Source organism: Gadus macrocephalus, chromosome 2, assembly GCF_031168955.1.
Source record: "Gadus macrocephalus chromosome 2, ASM3116895v1".
NCBI lineage: Eukaryota > Metazoa > Chordata > Actinopteri > Gadiformes > Gadidae > Gadus > Gadus macrocephalus.
The window spans coordinates 19994759-20012382 of record NC_082383.1 but is presented as its reverse complement, the minus strand read 5'-3'; the positions used below and the strand labels follow the sequence as shown (position 1 = coordinate 20012382).

Here is a 17624-nt window from a genome sequence, read left to right as displayed (position 1 = left end):
AATGGTAGTAATTAGCTGTCGAAATTGGAGGCCTTAATCAATAATGAGCAGCTATTGATTTGCTTCCTGATAGAAATTTGTGACAAATTACATGTTATTTAACATCTACACGTTGAGCTGAGTCCAATGACACCGAGCATGACACTCTAGCAAATGGTAACATGTATTTTACATGGTACACCTAGTTCTAGGACATGATCTCGGTGTAGCAAGCGGGCGAGCTTGATCTCATTGGACTCAGCTTAATGTATAGATGCTAAATAACATGTCATTTGTCAAAAATCTCCAACGGGAAGCAAATCTATAGCTGTTCATTATTGATAAAGGCCTCCAAAATCGACAGCTAATTACTACCCCGAAACATATTCAAATATGATCATGTCACTGTTGTGACATCAAGGCACTGTTGCAATCGCCTCGAAACGTAGATGTCTAAGGACACCTTGTTTGCCCCGTTACGCCACTGGGAAGATATTTTCATACTTCTAATGGATTGATTCATATTTTAAGGTTCTCGGAGTGAGACTTTAAGATGCTGCAGCAGAAGTGTTGAGACAAAAGATGATATCAAGACATTTAAAGAATATTCCCATTCACATTATGATTCTTCGTCATAACATCCGACCAAACATCCTTTACATTCACCGAGCGAAGATTATGAAAGTCCAGGCCCCCCCTTCCTGAACTCGGGGTCCGACTGGGCCAAGTTTCGGGCAGGAAGGACCCCCCCTTCCTGCCCTCGGGGTCCGACCGGGCCAAGTTTCGGTGCGGGGGTCCCAGTTAGGCCCTAGAATAAGGTATTCAAATTTCAGGGCGGTAGGACCTTCCTATCACAAAAACTGTTTTTCCACCACATTCTGAACCATTAGGTCTTGCAGGCAACACTTCTGAGGGGCTTTGTCCAAATGACAGTCCATTTGGGAAAACATTTTTTCTCTAAGGGCTAGAAGTCCAAATCTCGGATATGTCGTTCTCGGGGCCCCGGGAAATGTGTGTAAACATTTTAGCATCCCTAGCTATCTCGAAAAGGCCGGAAAAGGGGCGTGACCTCCAACAGTACAGTAAATGTACATAAGACAGAGGTTAGTTTCTAGTCCTCATTTTTTGTGGGATGGAGGTGTACATTTGTGGCTTAAGGTGTGTAGACACAGCTGGCCTGTGGCCACGTTTTTGAAGTCTGGGGTCAAAAGGTCAAATGGAGCCGGCACCACGCCGCTTATGAGATAACAAAAAGTTAATGTGTATTTCTCTAATAACTTTTTGTCATTATTAAAGAGAGGGCTGATTCTCAGATATGCATGTTGGATGGCTAGGGTGTAGGTCTGGGAAGAACTTCAGGCGAAAATCTTGCAAGCGAGCCGCTGGGTGAGGTGCAAAGAGATGGAGCACTTGCTGAGTCATTTCCTGTAGGGCTGGAGCCACAGGTTGAAGCGTATGCGTCCTTTCAGACCCCCTGATATATAAGAGACCCCAAGGTAGAGCTTACTTAAATGTTGTCGACTCAGTCACCTATTGCATCACTTCCTTTAGGGCTTCAGCCTCCTGATTGATCATTGTAGTAGGCTATAATTGAATGCCCTCTTTCATATATGATTCCTCCAACACTGGGACGTGGCATCAATTCTCTAAATCCATATGGGGAGGGGGGGGGGATGCTTGTGGACAGTAGGGGTGTATACTAGACATAAATAGGAAGCAAACTCAGGAGAAGGAATGACCTCTCACAAATATTTATTTAATAAATTGTTTCAAATAACCCTGCCTCGTTAAATCAATGAGCTTGGTGTTTTGCTTTCAAAAATAGGTTATAGAACAAGTCTAAGCAGCAGAAAATAAAAACATCCAAGCTGCCTTTTAAGGATACATTGGAATATCTGTCTATTTTTTTAACCATCGGACCCTAGTTTACGACAAAAACAACACAATTAACGGCAGCTCCTTTGCCGCGTGGTTTTTAGAGCCATGTAATGGTGCGTTCGAGTATTCTCTGCGAACCGACTCGGATCTCGGATCTGACGCCACGCCCACACTTCAAGCGTTTTATTATTTCGCTCGGTCGTTGGAGGAAAACATGGACGCCATCCGGAAAGCTGTTGTCGCGGTAGCAAGGACCAGGCGATCCAATATAAGTAGGCTATAGGCCATAGTCAAGTCAAGTCAAGTTTATTTATCGCGCACATTTAAAACAACAGTAGTTGACCGAAGTGCTGTACACAAATACAATATATTTGTGTACATAGGCAGAGATACGGACGCAGTAAGGTATTGCAGTAATACGAGTGATTGAAATTACAATTTAAGCCACCAAGGTGGTCCAAGCACAATGAAAACAGTTCATACTTCAAGTCACAATGGGCGCAGCCATCTTGAATTCTGTCTCGGAATTTCGCTCGGTCACCACTGAGTTCAACCGAGATGGCGAGATCGCCGTCCGAGGAAAAGGGGCGTGTTTGTGCTTGTCGCTAGGCAACGTCCTCGGACCTCCGAGACGGATGGATATTAAAACGCACCATAAGTATGAGGGGGCGGTCGATAGCAACCACCATAGCAACCATGACGGTTAAGTGACTGGATGCAGCCCCGTTGAAAAAAATAGAATACCACCCTCAGGAGATCAATGATATTTAAATTATTAGGACCATGAAGTCTTTATTTGCATGGGTTTACATTTCGTTCTGTGTAGCATGGAAAAATCGGAGAAACACTCCCATTCAGAATGCATTGGTTTACATTTCGTTCTTTCGTTCTCATTTCGTCAAGGGAACCCAGGGCGACGCTTCCGGGTTGGCCAACATACGTCATCCCTCCACCACGCTATACTGTAAAAACACATGTTCAAGTTGAATGATAATGCATGAATTTATTCTTTATTCTGCCATAGTATTTATTTAAGGGGGGAGGGGGGGGGCATATGATTTTACGGGTTTACACGGGTGTCAATTCGTGGTTTGGGCTGGTTTTTATTGGAGTGGGCGGGTTCTAAGATGTGATTGGGCTGGAAACTGTCAATCTGATCTGGCAACACTGACGCCTCGTGCCCACTGCACCGTCAGTCAACGGACGTCGGAAAAGGCGTGGCCGACTGATGTTCGAATATATTCGAATATTCATTGACACCTGCAAACCTCTTCAGAAGAATGTTGAAAGATGTCGAAGAAAGAGCGAGGGTGAGTACCATTCTTTTTTTAAAACATATAAAAATCCTTGTCAACATAACAAATACAATGAATGGCCTTATTTCACCTTGTGTCAATATAATAAAACGTTTCCAGAAGTTACATAATTTGGTGAGGTGAGATAAAAGTAAATTTAGTGTTTTTCCGTTAATGAGCCATTCCAATAGGCCTACACGTGTGTGTTCGACCGGAGTCATTTTGCTGTTTCCTTCACCTGTTAATATATCAATTTGTGATTATTTCTCTCATGCACAGAATAAATAAACAATGCTATATATGCAGGGATGGGCACGAGTATTAAATTCCAAAATCGAAGGAATTCCTCGAGGATCAATCGAGTAGGCCTACTCGTTTATCTATTATCTATTTTTAGACTGCAACGCATCTGCAGCAGGAATAGGCCTAATGATGAACGGCAATATCACCAACCCAACATGTAATGCTTATTCTCAATCAAAACAGTCAAGAGTTATCAGAGTATTCATTATTTATTTTTTCAAACGTTCAAAACAAATTTTCCTTACAAAAATAAATAAATATGCGTCTCACAATTTAAATCACGTCGAACAAAGGCATGTAACTTTTTTTTTTTTTTACGAAACAAGTAGCCTAACCATTGCAAATAACCGTTGCGTCTCGCGGCGGTGAAAAGCCAGACACACGACACTTGGTTGCTGCGGGTCTGCTTTCCCGAATTCACCATTGTGTTTCAGGATCATATGTTGCCGCATAGTACTTGTAGTAGGCCTACTCCAGTAGCTCAATTTCGGTTGGTGTTGGGAAAAACGGTCTGTCTAGTTACTGGACCAGATGAAATGAGACGGAGAGGTAATAAAGTCTATCGGCACGAGGACCTTGGATTTATTCAGTAAAGTGGCAACGGTTATACAGAGTCATAAAGCGTGAGAAATCGAATATGTCTAAGTCCCTAATCAGCGCTGATGGTTCGTCTGGAGCTTCGCCTCCGTGGAAGGTCTGCTTCAGAAGAAGGTGAAGAGTCCCTGTGTGATGCAGTCTTATGCTGTATCCTCCTCGCGATGAGGTGTGTGCGTTTGAGGTGTGTGCGGTTCTGTGTGTTTTGGCTCCCAGGCCCTGAGAGAGCTTCGTAACGGGGAGAGTTCCTCGTGTCTCCGGTGTGATAAATTAAAACGGGGAGTGCCCCCCTGAAATGTCTCGTGTGTGATAATTTAATGTGGCTCTCAGGCCCCTGGTGTGGGCAGAGGTATCTCTTGGTTCCTCCTAACGGGGAAGAGCTCTCAAAATGTCTCCTGTGTGATAAATTAATGTGGCTCTCCCGTTCTGGAGATGATACTGGTGCATTGTCTGAGTGTCCACCATCTGCCTGCCTGGGAGATGGGGCCTTCAGCTCCGGCCTTGACCTGACTATATATTATCATGTTTGTGTTGTTGGGTTAGAGCAAGAGTTGACTATATTATAATGTGTCCATGTGATGTGCTCATCAGGCTAGGGTAGGAGTTAGCTATATTTATAATGTACATGTGATGTACTCAGCAGGTTATTTTTCCCAACATTGGCATATTTTACAAATCCACCATATGATCTCCTATTTCTGTAAAATATTTCCATACTTCGCTGCGCTTTTCTCTAAGCGCCATCTCTTTTTGAGCGCCAAAAACTTTTTGAATTGTGGCGTTGTGCACACGGCGCGTCACGCGCCACACAGAAAGATACATTTCGAAGCCGTTGGCTTTGTAATGTATCTTTCTGTGCCGTTGGCTTTGAAATGCGCCGTTGGAGCCTCCTTCGCGGTCTATGAGGGCCGTTTAAATTTAAACTAAAGCTACAAATGTATTAGTGCCATAAAGCACTCATGTGATAAAACATGCATTCGGGCGTATTATATCATATCACACGCGTAGATATTAATTGCGAGCGCGCAAATTATCTCTGCGCGCGCGCGCACTCAGAGCGCTGCTCCCTGAGCGAGGAAAACAGCTTTGCGGTCTATGAGGGCCGTTTAAATTTAAACTAAAGCTACAAATGTATTAGTGCCATAAAGCACTCATGTTATAAAACATGCATTCGGGCGTATTATATCATATCACACGCGTAGATATTAATTGCGAGCGCGCAAATTATCTCTGCGCGCGCGTGCACTCAGAGCGCTGCACCCCGAGCGAGGAAAACAGCTTTGCGGTCTATGAGGGCCGTTTAAGTTTAAACTAAAGCTACAAATGTATTAGTGCCATAAAGCACTCATGTGATAAAACATGCATTCGGGCGTATTATATCATATCACACGCGTAGATATTAATTGCGAGCGAGCAAATTATCTCTGCGCGCGCGCGCACTCAGAGCGCTGCTCCCCGAGCGAGGAAAACAGCTCCTCGAGAGCATTACCTCGTTGCAAGCGAGATCGGGAAACAGCCTCAGCCTCTCGCGAATGATGTTCTGCTCTCGCGCGAATTTAGTTTTGGCACTACGGGGAGGGAACCAAGGCAGGGCGGGCTTTCCTACTATTGGCCGTTTCTGAAGCGCGATATTTGATTGACAGCCCTCCTCACATTCAATTCTGAATTGTACAGTAAATGGCTGAAACGATAGTTACGTATTGTATCTCTCGATTCTATGAGTATAGGCGCAGCCTTTTAAGGCTATCGCTATTGGGTTATCCCTTGGCGTGAGCCGTAGCACTGAAACATTTGTAAACCCCGCCCGCCAACAGTGTGGGCCGCAATTACGTCCGCGTGCGGCGTGCCTCAACGACGTCCGCCTTTTCGCAGATAAGTCGGGCGCCGGCGGACGTTCTGCTCCCAATAAACAGCTTTTCTTCAGCTATTTAAAGGACAATGAGGCCGACACTTAAAAGGCTGCGCCTATACTCATAGAATCTAGAGTTACAATACGTAACTATCGTTTCAGCCATTTACTGTACAATTCAGAATTGAATGAGAGGAGGGCGGAGGAGGGCTGTCAATCAAATATCGCGCTTCAGAAACGGCCAATCATAGGAAAGCCCGCCCTGCCTTGGTTAGGCAGGGCGGGCGTGGTTACCTTGCGTGACCACGCGCCGCTCCTGTCACCTAGCAACCCTGACAGATGTTGTTACTCCCGGAGTGAGCAAGGTGATGGAGAGACTAACGAAAGCTTAGGCACACGGCGATTGAACTGCTCCATAGGATTAATTGCCGGCGAACCGCTCTAGCGGAGCCTTATCTCGGAGGGACGCTAAAGTGTGTTGCATAGCGACCGTCGTGCATTTTGAAGGCAGCCAGGAGGGACTACTTTTTTGTATTCTTTAATAAAACGGCTACTTTGACTTTCTTGGTTTCTTTTTAAATGTAGTGTGTCTATGACTTTCGTTTTGACATAATAGTAACCGTTGTATAAAAGCAATAGATCACTTCAGTCAGGTATGTGCTCCTTATACCACTGTGAAGGGGGTCGCCGGCCCTCCGCTGCGCGTCGGGGCCGGAGAACGCCCCTTAACAGTGGTATAATGAGCACATACCACAGCCTGGCGTGATCTATTGCTTAATTATATAACGGCTCCATATTTCTCCGTCCGGTTTGAACTGCAGTTACACCCTCTCCAGTCTCCATCATTCAACATATTTTTTACTTTGTAACTGTTTCTACTTCCAGGCGCGGAATGATATGCAAACTTTCACAAAATGATTGGGCGTCATAGCAGTTATGTATATACGCTCATTCATTATACAACCAATCAGATCGCTGGATTCAAGCCACCCGTTGTATAATAATTATATAATATATAAAGTTAATTAGTTTAACGTTATATGGCTAGTGTTAATGTCATTGAACTTTGACAATAAAGTTATCTTTATTATCAAATTGATCTTATATCGATATTCTAATTGAAGATATCGAGATATGACTTAAAATAAAGACAATAAAGTTACATATTTAAAATAGTCCCAACTTTGTTTTAATATAAAAAAAATGTTTTTACATCGTTTGGTCATTAAATTAACTCACGCCCATCCCTTATCCCATAAGCCCATCCCTTTATCGTAATTACTAATTATGATAAAGTAGGTGTAATGTTACTACATTAATCAGAAACTGACTTTAATAACAGATGGCATTATTTAATTAACTCCGTTAGACAGTGACTCAAGCGTGACCATAGATATATATAGAACACTAGATATGTGTTCTAATTAATGGCTCTGGATGACATGAACCCATGTAAGTAAAACCTATGCCCAACATGGCTTAGCGCAAACAGTAGGCCTACCCTTTGTAAAAGTATGTCTCACTCACTTCTTTAAAACTGTGTTATTGTAGTCTTTACTTTGTCTATGATGCTGATTTAATTCTTGAATTTATTTGAGCAGGATGCACTCTGGATAAAGAAAATGTATAGTGCTATTGTAACATTTTCTTCCTTTTACTTTTATATAGAGTCTACTTTTTCAAGTTATTCGGGGTGAGCAACTTTATTCTATAAACATTTTACAGTTATAATTTTATTTCTAACATGTTGTTGATGAAACTCTGATAAACTCTGATTTATTTTTCAATAGAGCAAAACAAAAGAAATCTTGGACAAACAGATTTCTAAAAAATGTGAGGACCTGATGAAGACTGGCATTGAACAAAATACAAATACCTTGGCTAGAGATGGACTTTGGGGTCAAGTTTGTACCGGACTTGGCATTCCAAACACAAAAATCCATCGAATAAGACTTCAAGTAGCACATCAATCATTTAAAAAGGTGTGTACTTATCATATTGAGGTATTAAGTCAATGCTGTGTACGCTCTCCTCAAATTTTAGGGGGCACACAGCCTTACATTAATGTTGGTTGTGTTTCTTTCAAAGCACACATCTCCATCATCTCCATCGCCACAGGCTAGTGGAATAGATGAGCCTGGAGAACAGTATTCTGAGGTATTAAGTCACTGCTCTCATCAAATTTTGGGGTACACAAAACCTTACACTAAATGTTGGTTGTGTTTCTTTCAAAGCACACATCACCAGGGTCCCCATCGCCACAGGCTAGTGGAGCAGATGAACCTGGACAAGAGTATTCTGAGGTATTTAGTCAATGCTGTGTACGCTCTCATCAAATTTTGGGGGGCACACAGACTTACATTAAAGTTGGTTGTGTTTCGTTCAAAGCACACATCGCCATCATCTCCATCGCCACAGGCTAGTGGAGCAGATGAGCTTGGAGAACAGTATTCTGAGGTATTAAGTCACTGCTGTGTACACTCTCATCAAATTTTGGGGGGCAAACGGCCTTACACTAAATGTTGGTTGTGTTTCTTTCAAAGCACACATCACCAGGGTCCCCATCGCCACAGGCTAGTGGAGCAGATGAACCTGGACAAGAGTGTTCTGAGGTATTTAGTCAATCCTGTGTACGCTCTCATCAAATTTTGGGGGGCACACAGACTTACATTAAAGTTGGTTGTGTTTCGTTCAAAGCACACATCGCCATCATCTCCATCGCCACAGGCTAGTGGAGCAGATGAGCTTGGAGAACAGTATTCTGAGGTATTAAGTCACTGCTGTGTACACTCTCTCATCAAATTTTGGGGGGCAAACGGCCTTACACTAAATGTTGGTTGTGTTTCTTTCAAAGCACACATCACCAGGGTCCCCATCGCCACAGGCTAGTGGAGCAGATGAACCTGGACAAAAGTATTCTGAGGTATTTAGTCAATGCTGTGTACGCTCTCATCAAATTTTGGGGGGCACACAGACTTACATTAAAGTTGGTTGTGTTTCGTTCAAAGCACACATCGCCATCATCTCCATCGCCACAGGCTAGTGGAGCAGATGAGCTTGGAGAACAGTATTCTGAGGTATTAAGTCACTGCTGTGTACACTCTCTCATCAAATTTTGGCGGGCAAACGGCCTTACACTAAATGTTGGTTGTGTTTCTTTCAAAGCACACATCACCAGGGTCCCCATCGCCACAGGCTAGTGGAGCAGATGAAACTGGACAAGAGTGTTCTGAGGTATTAAGTCAATGCTGTGTACGCTCTCATCAAATTTTGGGAGGCACACAGACTTACATTAAAGTTTGTTTTGTTTTGTTTAAAGCACACATCGCCATCATCTCCATCGCCACAGGCTAGTGGAGCAGATGAGCCTGGAGAACAGTATTCTGAGGTATTAAGTCACTGCTGTGTACACTCTCTCATCAAATTTTGGGGGACAAACGGCCATACTGTAAATGTAGGTTATCTTTCTTTCAAAGCACACATCTCCAGGGTCCCCATCGCCACAGGATAGTGGAACAGACGAACCTGGACAAGAGTATTCTGAGGTATTAAGACAATGCTGCGTGTGAGACATTTGTATTGCTAAGTTACAGTTGATGAAACAGTAGGGTATACTTCCAGGCATTTAGCTGATGATAAAATAATTAACAAAATAAAGGTACACATTCATTGTCAAGGTATTGTTAAATTACATAAAGTTGTGTGACAAAAATGTGTAAACTAAAAGAGTGTTTATTTAGTGTGTAAAGTCATGCAATACATTTTGTACTAACATTGTCTATTTTCATTAGGGCACAGAGAGCGACACCGATGGATTCATAAAGATTGTCCCAAATACACCGACATTCTTTTATATTGAGCGGAAAGAGTGGGATGACATCAAAAGAAAACGGCAAATAAGAAGATTTAAAGGTCTTCAATGGACAAATCTAATTTCAAAAGGAATCAGGAGCATCTACCCATTTTGCTCAATTTATTTTAAAGGGCACACCCTAAAAGTTTCCTGGTCCCAAAAACCAGGCCCAGAATTTACCTGTCTGGGATATTGAAGTTTTGACGACTGCCCGGTCACTGTGACAGTCACTGTAGCGAGTGAGGAGGACTTAAAAGCCACAGTAAACTTTCAGGGGGGGATGTGTGTCCACAACAAAATGCAACTGAAGAGAAGACCTGTCAGGGCAGAAGAGAGAAATGTCCTTGGGGAAAAGTTGCAGACACAGTTGCCCCGATCCATGTATCTCCAGAAAATAGGCCCTTTAAAGGAGGATGTACTGGCTTCTGGCTGCAGGGATGAGGCTCCCACTCACAATGTTTTGAAAAACATTTCATGGGAGGTAAGGAAGAAAAGTCGGCTGCATAAAAATGAGCTCTTAAGTCTACAGGCAATGGTAAACAGGAAAACCCATGCTGCTGATGAAGTTCTTCAAAAAGTCCTTCTTCATCCAAAAGGGGTTCTCCTGTGGTCCCAAAGGAGCATTGAAGTTTATCAGGAGCGCTGCCGGGAGGACATCCTTTATATTGATGCTACAGGTAGCATCGTGAAAAGAGAAAAGGACTCGCCTGCATTTTATGTCTATGAACTGGTGGTCAGAAATCCCCAAAAAAAATCATCTCCACTTCCAGTTGCGACTTACCTGACCTGTGACCACACTACCGCCTCAGTGAGGTATTTCCTAGAGGCCTTTCAAACTGTCACAAGGGCTTATGGACGCAGAGGCATTCGAGCACCCATATCCATCATGTGCGATGGCTCAATGGTCCTGATGCAAGCCATTTGTTTGACATTTGCCCGGAAAGATCTGCATGACACCATCAACGCCTACTACAGGATAGCCAGTGGAACAGCAACAAAGATGGACTTTGGTTTGCCTGTTCTCCATCGCTGTCTCAGTCATATAATGAAGAATGCCAAAGACATGTGTCGAAAGTAGTAAGTATTACCTACTATGTCTTTTTTCATCTACATTAACTCACAGAGTAAATTTGGAAAACCTTATATTTTTTGTGAAAGCGGAAGGTCTCAGATGTAAAATACTATGTATCAGCCTTTTAATGCACAGGGAAAACACAACGGCGAGTTAAATTATTTTCTAATACTCTCTTAACATAATCATTTAAGACCTAAAGTATTTAAAATAACCAAATAAAATCAGAAAACGTTTTCTACTTTTCAAAAGTACAATGGTGAGATCTGCTCTTCCTATTGATCACACATTAGAATGCTCTTAGCAGAGTGGCCTTGGGATTTCCTAACCTCAACTGTGCAAGAGAAAAACAAATGTTGTTCTCAGTAAATGTCCACTAGACCTACATATCATTCATTCAACTAATTTCTTTTTTTACATCCAACAGTGCACCAAAACACTATCATCTGGCCATGCACAGTTTTGGTCTGCTGACAACAGCCAAGTCCTTGTGTGACCTGGATGACATGTTGGAAAGTGCAGCAGTTGTGTTTTCGAGTCCATCCAGTGGGGCCAATGTTGAGAAACACTTCCTAAACCTGCAGTCCTGGCTAAAAAACAAAGGAATTCCAAAAGAGGAGACAGTGAAGTCGGACATTAATGCAGAGGATTTGGTACGTAATTATTTTGGTTAAGACGGAACACAGGCTTTCATCAAAAGCAATATACACTTGTGGGAAATAACACAAGCAACAATATAGATTATGAGATATGAGAAGTGCCATGAAGTAAAGTAAAGGTGACTTCAAGAATGTATCGGTTTAGAATTTTTGATCGGTTTCAAGGGACTGAGACATGCTCAAGAATAAGGGGTCACATTAATAACTTCTTATAAATCATTTCAATCTTATTTTTTTGTATCATTAAGGTTAGACATTGGGTCCGTTTTATCTCCAAATGTGCACCACTAAACATTCAAAGACTCTAGTAATCACTATTGTACAATGCACTTTAGGAAATCCAAGGAAGCAACAACTTTGGGAACCACTGCAAAGAAGTAATTTCCAAAGCTTCACTGGATGTGGATGGAGAGCCAACCCCCTACCTCTGCAAAGGTTTATTCACTCACATGAATAAATACCTACTTCCATATGCTGGTCTTTGGACTGCAATAATGCTTGGTAGGTAATTAATGAACAAGCAAATTATCTTCCTTGTCAGTTTGTGCAAGGAATTGTATGCAAAGAAATTATTGTAATCTATTTCAATGCTTAGGGGACCTTGGAAGACATGGCACTGGGCAGGCATATGTAGAGTGCAGTAGGAGATATACTGTCCTGAGAAACATCAAGAGACAAGTAATTTTTTCTTTCTTTCAAATAAATGTTAAGTTTGTTTGACTGGTCATGTTATTCATACAATGTGTTTGTGTGATTCTTTTTTTCAGAACATAACAGAAGACAACAGGACCCAGGGTATCATGGAAAAGAGCCAGTGGGATCTACAACACATTAGTTTCCGGTCAAGCAGGCTCACTAGACTGGACGATTTTGTGGTGCAGTACCAGTCGACCCACATAGCTCTGCTGAAGGAGTATGAAGACTCCAAAAGAGATGCTCGAAGAAAGGTTAGCATATTGGATTATTTATACCAACAGACTGGCTGTCTGATATTTTCTACACAAATTATTAGTAGACACTTCCCCACTTATAAAAATACCACTTATATACAATATTTCAATTCTAGAGTGAGCCTATTCCAGGCTGACTTGTGTGGTCTAGTTTTTGATGCCATGAATGCTTATTTACCTGTGGAAGTGTAAATTGATGATTATTTTTAGTAAAAAGACATAGAAGGTAAGGTACATTCTTTAATTTTGCAAGCTAACTTGCTCCATCATTGGAGTTGATTAAAAATAATAAGCTCTTTACAAGTTAACTTTCTAACAGTGCCGGAATTTCATGAAAGAAAACGTTCATCTGTACCTTTTATTCTGGTCAACAATGAAACGTGTGAAGAAAATAATTGCCAACTGACCAAAAAGAAAAGGAAATGTACATTTTGTATGCAAACAAATTCTGTGCTAGTTCACCTAATTAAGAAAAGTTATGCGCACCAGTGCAACAATGTAAACATTTGCCTGGAGTACTGGACTTCCTTTCAATATCTTGTGCCCTTACATGACAGTGATGTGTAATAAAAGTTATCTCTTAAAAAATATACAATCACTATAAAAACTATTGCACTGTAAATTCTACAATCTTAATAAGTAATCATGGCCTTATTTGTTTTACCAGTGTGCAATGTTGTAGAATCTAGATTTTGTCTCACTGGTTCTGTAATTGCTCAATGACTACTTCCATCTAAAGTATACTTATTTGTGCAGAAATTCAGAGTGGAAACTGAAAAATGGAAGGAACGGAAACAAAAAAAGAGGGGGAGATATGTTTCTTCAATCCGCAAGCCATTCACCTTCCAAAAATCAAAGGAGAAGGTATAGTAAACGTACAGTTATGAATAAATTATGGCTCATGGCTAAACAAAGAATTAAATGTCTGTGTTAAAAATGCACGAAAAGATAGAAAGCAAGACTTCCAAAAGCCAAAATATTTATGTAACCTGATACATAACATTTTCACAGATTGATAGAGACATAACTGCCATCGCAGACAGTGACACTTTGGTGGAAGATGCATCACCACCACCACCACCACCATCACCACCACCACCACTACCACCACCACCACCACCTTCACCACCACCACCACCACTGTTGTCTGAAATGGAAGACAAGCGGGTATGAGTCATCTTCATGACTGATAGAAGTATTCTTAAACTGTATTTGAATATTCAACACAAATTACATCAGTCATTGCCATATGAGCACATCATTCTTGCATGTATTTTGAATATAGATTTAGTGATAGGTTCATTACCTGAGCTTTTACCATAATACAGGTATTTTTTATTGCTGCTTTTTCTTGACTGGTCTTATGTTGACAGCTCTTTGATGATGTACATAAGTTAATGGTATTTAACTTAAATTTCACAGGATTTGAGATTGATTATATAGAGTTTTGTTTAATTTATTATTAATATGAGGGATATTATTGGGACGATATAACTATTAAAAATGTGTACATTTGTTTTAAAGCTAAAGTCACTGTGGAAGAGAAAGAGCACAGAAGCTGTGGTTGCTGTGATCCCGGCCCTCACACATCCAGGTCACAGTTTTCTAATTCATCACAGCGAACTGTGCTCGCTGAGGCCTCACAGATGGCTGACAGGCGAGGTATTTGGTTGTTCTAACATTACCCACAATATAATAAAGTATCAATAATAAACATTACTGAGCAAAGTATTCCAAGTTCTAAAAAAAAAAGAATATTTTTACATTGTTTATTTGAACATGTGATTATTGTGTAATTCACTGTATTTCTTTTGTCTTCTTCTGTCTTTATCTATATTTTTTAATTTAGGTAATGGAGGGCCTCTTCCATCTAAATGCCAACCAATGCCAACGTGGCCAGAGTATTTACCTGCTTAACCATTACACCGCAGGTGTAATACTCTTTGGCGAAAGAGACCAAATGAGACAACACAGCTTGCCAAGGGTAATGCTTGTATTCAATCCATTAACCTGTCCGGACTTCAAAAAAACAGTTATTAAGAACAGGTTGATTTGCATTTGTAAAGTTTAATCATTTAGTATGACAGCATGAGGGTTTTGGTTATCTAATTTAAGAATTTGAATAAATCACATTAATTAAATTTATTTTTTCAAAAGAAAACATAACAAACTTCAACTTAAAATGATTTTCTCTTTTTCATTACAGACTGACTTCAGCTTGTACCAAGCAATACTCTCATTTGTGAATGTTGGAGGAGTACACTGGAAACTACTGGTCAGTGATTCAAGGCTGCCGGTCTGAAAAACGTTTTTGTTACTGTATGTGATGTAGTTTTAAATTACATTTATATTTTTAGTACATAATTCCTGCCACATGCTCAGTCTTTTTGGTGGATCCAATGGAGAACAAAGCCGAGGAAGTGGAGTCCAAAAATGCCGCAAAAAGAATAGGGTAGGTCATCAACTTTTCATAAAGTTTGATTTTACATTTTAGTAGATTTGCCTGAAGAAATCAGTGTCAAATAATTAACAAAATTTCAAAGATGACAATAGCATCTGGTATGATATCATGCACCTTTTTTGTTAGAAGGTTGCAAATAACAGAATAAGACAGAGATCCCAAAAAGCTGTCAATTAAAGCAGTTATTTGGCTTCGCTGATTAGAAGGTTATTATTATTTAAACCTGACATTGAGATTGTTATTGCATGTATTCCATGTGTTTTCCAAAGTGACTTCCTGAAGATGAGAAATATCTGCCATGCAAAGAATGACTGGGGGAGTATAAAGTGGAAAGGAGCCACCATGCCCCATCCTCTTCAACAGGACAGCAGTAGTTGTGGGGTCATCGTCACCATGGTAATGAACGCATGTTTGATATGAATTTCAATCCCTATATATATCTATCAAAGTCAGTAGAAAAAATATGGTTTATCTGACATAGAAAAAACATGGTTTATCTGAAAAGGGCTAAATAACACCGTCATCACCACAAATGAAACACTGATGGCAAAAGTCTTTAGAATTATTGGCTAAATAGTTTAAGCAATTGAAATATAACAGACAATTGTTGCTCTTCTGAGTTGGTGATTGACAGGACGTCCATCATTTTAACATGGTTTCCATGGGGGATAGGAACAATGTTGCATTGTTCTTTCACTGCATGTCCAAAATTACATTGTGTTTAATACCTTACATGTCAGATTTTCAGTGGGGAAGTCAGTGTCTTCATTCAATGTACAAAATATGAATAAATAACAATGCAACAAACATTGAGTTCTTAAAATATATTCATTACATAATTTAAAGTCAAATAAGAAGACAAATATTTTATAAATTACAGTTACGACAACAAACAATTGTTGTGCATGATAAAAACTAAAACAACTAATTGATGTCCAAATAGGGAAATCGCACTAAAATGTATGTTTGTTTGATTGATGTTAATGTGATTGAAGTGAGGGAAGACTGTTGACACAATCCATGTATTGTAGAAGTCTATTTGCATTTATTGCATTTCTGTTTAAACACAATGTTTCAAATATTACAATCTTCATTCTGTATGTTGGAGTAGATGGCGAAGGCAGTGATGGAGGCATTTCCAGCATTGCCACTCATGTCCTTTGGGACATGAGTGACAAGAAGGAGATGGCTAATGCGAGGACTAAGTTTGCACTTGCATTACTCAGTGGTTCAGGTTTGTTAGACGTTTTTCTCATTTCTTTATATGAGGTAGTTAGTTTTGTTATGTGGTTAAATGCAATAATACGCATTCAAGTAAACTACAGCCTCTTAAAGTGAATGTACATTGCACAGATATACAGGTTTTGTAGTCCAAAGCGTCATTCATTTTAGGCACAAATTCACCATCAAATATCCCACACATATCTCATATTAACTCATTATCCAATCACATAATCTGGAATGTATTTTCTTTCAGTGTTTGACATGGACAACCACTGTGCAATGTGCTCTGCCTCGAAGCCCCCAGGATCAGGGCCTACAACTACTGATTGGGTAAGTGGTTTTCATTATTTCTTGTACATTAATGATTTGGGGTTTTTGTATGTTAATATAATCAAATGTATTGTTTGAGTATTTCTCAAACAATGTTGCAGACCACCAAAATTCCCTACATTCCTTAAAACAATTGTCCTTCATGGCCTCTTATTCCTGACAATGATAACGATATTGTCTGCTTATTTCATTTTACAGATAATGTGTGACACATGCCAGAGGTGGTACCATGAGCAGTGTCTGGGGATGAGTAAAGACCAACTCCTACAAGCAAGGGCAAGCAACTGGGATTGTGTCCTTTGCAATTAGGACATTTTATTTTGTGGAGACATGTACAAAAATAAAAAGTACCATGTTCATTGAATAAAAAACTATTACAGTATCCATCGATGTAGACTACGAAAGTGGTGTAGCAAAGTTGATAGATGAAGACCCTATGCTATGCCGCTGCCGAGAGGTTCAGTGGTGGAACTCCTGGTTGGGTGAAATGGTTTCTGCAAAGACGCATGCTGGCCTGTAGAGTAATGGAGTTTGGGTGTCCCCGAACCTTTTCTTAATCATCAAAATTAGGATTCCTATACTTGCAAGATCACATTATTATTCCACTGTGATCCTACAAAGAGAAAAGCATTAAAATATTTAAGTGAACAGCAATGAAGCCCACGTGCTGGAGGAATAGGGCCAAAAGCAAAAATGGGAAATCAAACAGGAATAACTATTCTAAATACATAGAAAATGTTGTAGATCAGAAATATTTACATGGAGACGGGTTTAAAAAATCTACACATCAGAATGTCCTGAAACTTCTCGGGTGACACTATGGGATGATCCTGAAGTGAAATGAGCCTGGAATAACAGGGCATTTTCTTTTAAATGGAATCCAAAATCATATGTAATATGTCTCATATTTCAATATCTAGTTGGCTTTTAATTTGAAACTACACATCAGAATATCCTGAAACTTCTTGGGTGACACTATGGGGTTGTGAACTATGACCCTCAAGTGGAATGAGTCGGGAATAACAGGGCGTTTCATTTTAAATGTAATCCAAATTAATATGTAATGTCTCATATTTCAATATCTAGTGGGCTTTTAATTTGAAAGTAAACATCAGAATGTCCTGAAATTGTTTTGGAGACACTAAGGGGTTGTGACCTATGGCCCTGAAGTGAAATG

At 40.4% G+C, this 17624-nt stretch overlaps 1 protein-coding gene across 1 annotated transcript; it reads left to right on the top strand.

Moving 5' to 3' along the window:
- The first annotated feature begins 3001 nt into the window (after positions 1 to 3001).
- LOC132452324 (uncharacterized) lies at positions 3002 to 16176 on the top strand. The gene is made up of 11 exons (XM_060044891.1): positions 3002 to 3167; positions 7567 to 7591; positions 7689 to 7880; positions 7987 to 8055; positions 8133 to 8201; positions 13957 to 14094; positions 14282 to 14416; positions 14639 to 14707; positions 14790 to 14884; positions 15163 to 15289; positions 16005 to 16176. The coding sequence occupies exons 1-11, from the start codon at positions 3148 to 3150 to the stop codon at positions 16062 to 16064; spliced, it is 999 nt and encodes a 332-aa protein (XP_059900874.1). The 5' UTR covers positions 3002 to 3147; the 3' UTR covers positions 16065 to 16176.
- The last annotated feature ends 1448 nt before the right edge of the window (positions 16177 to 17624 follow it).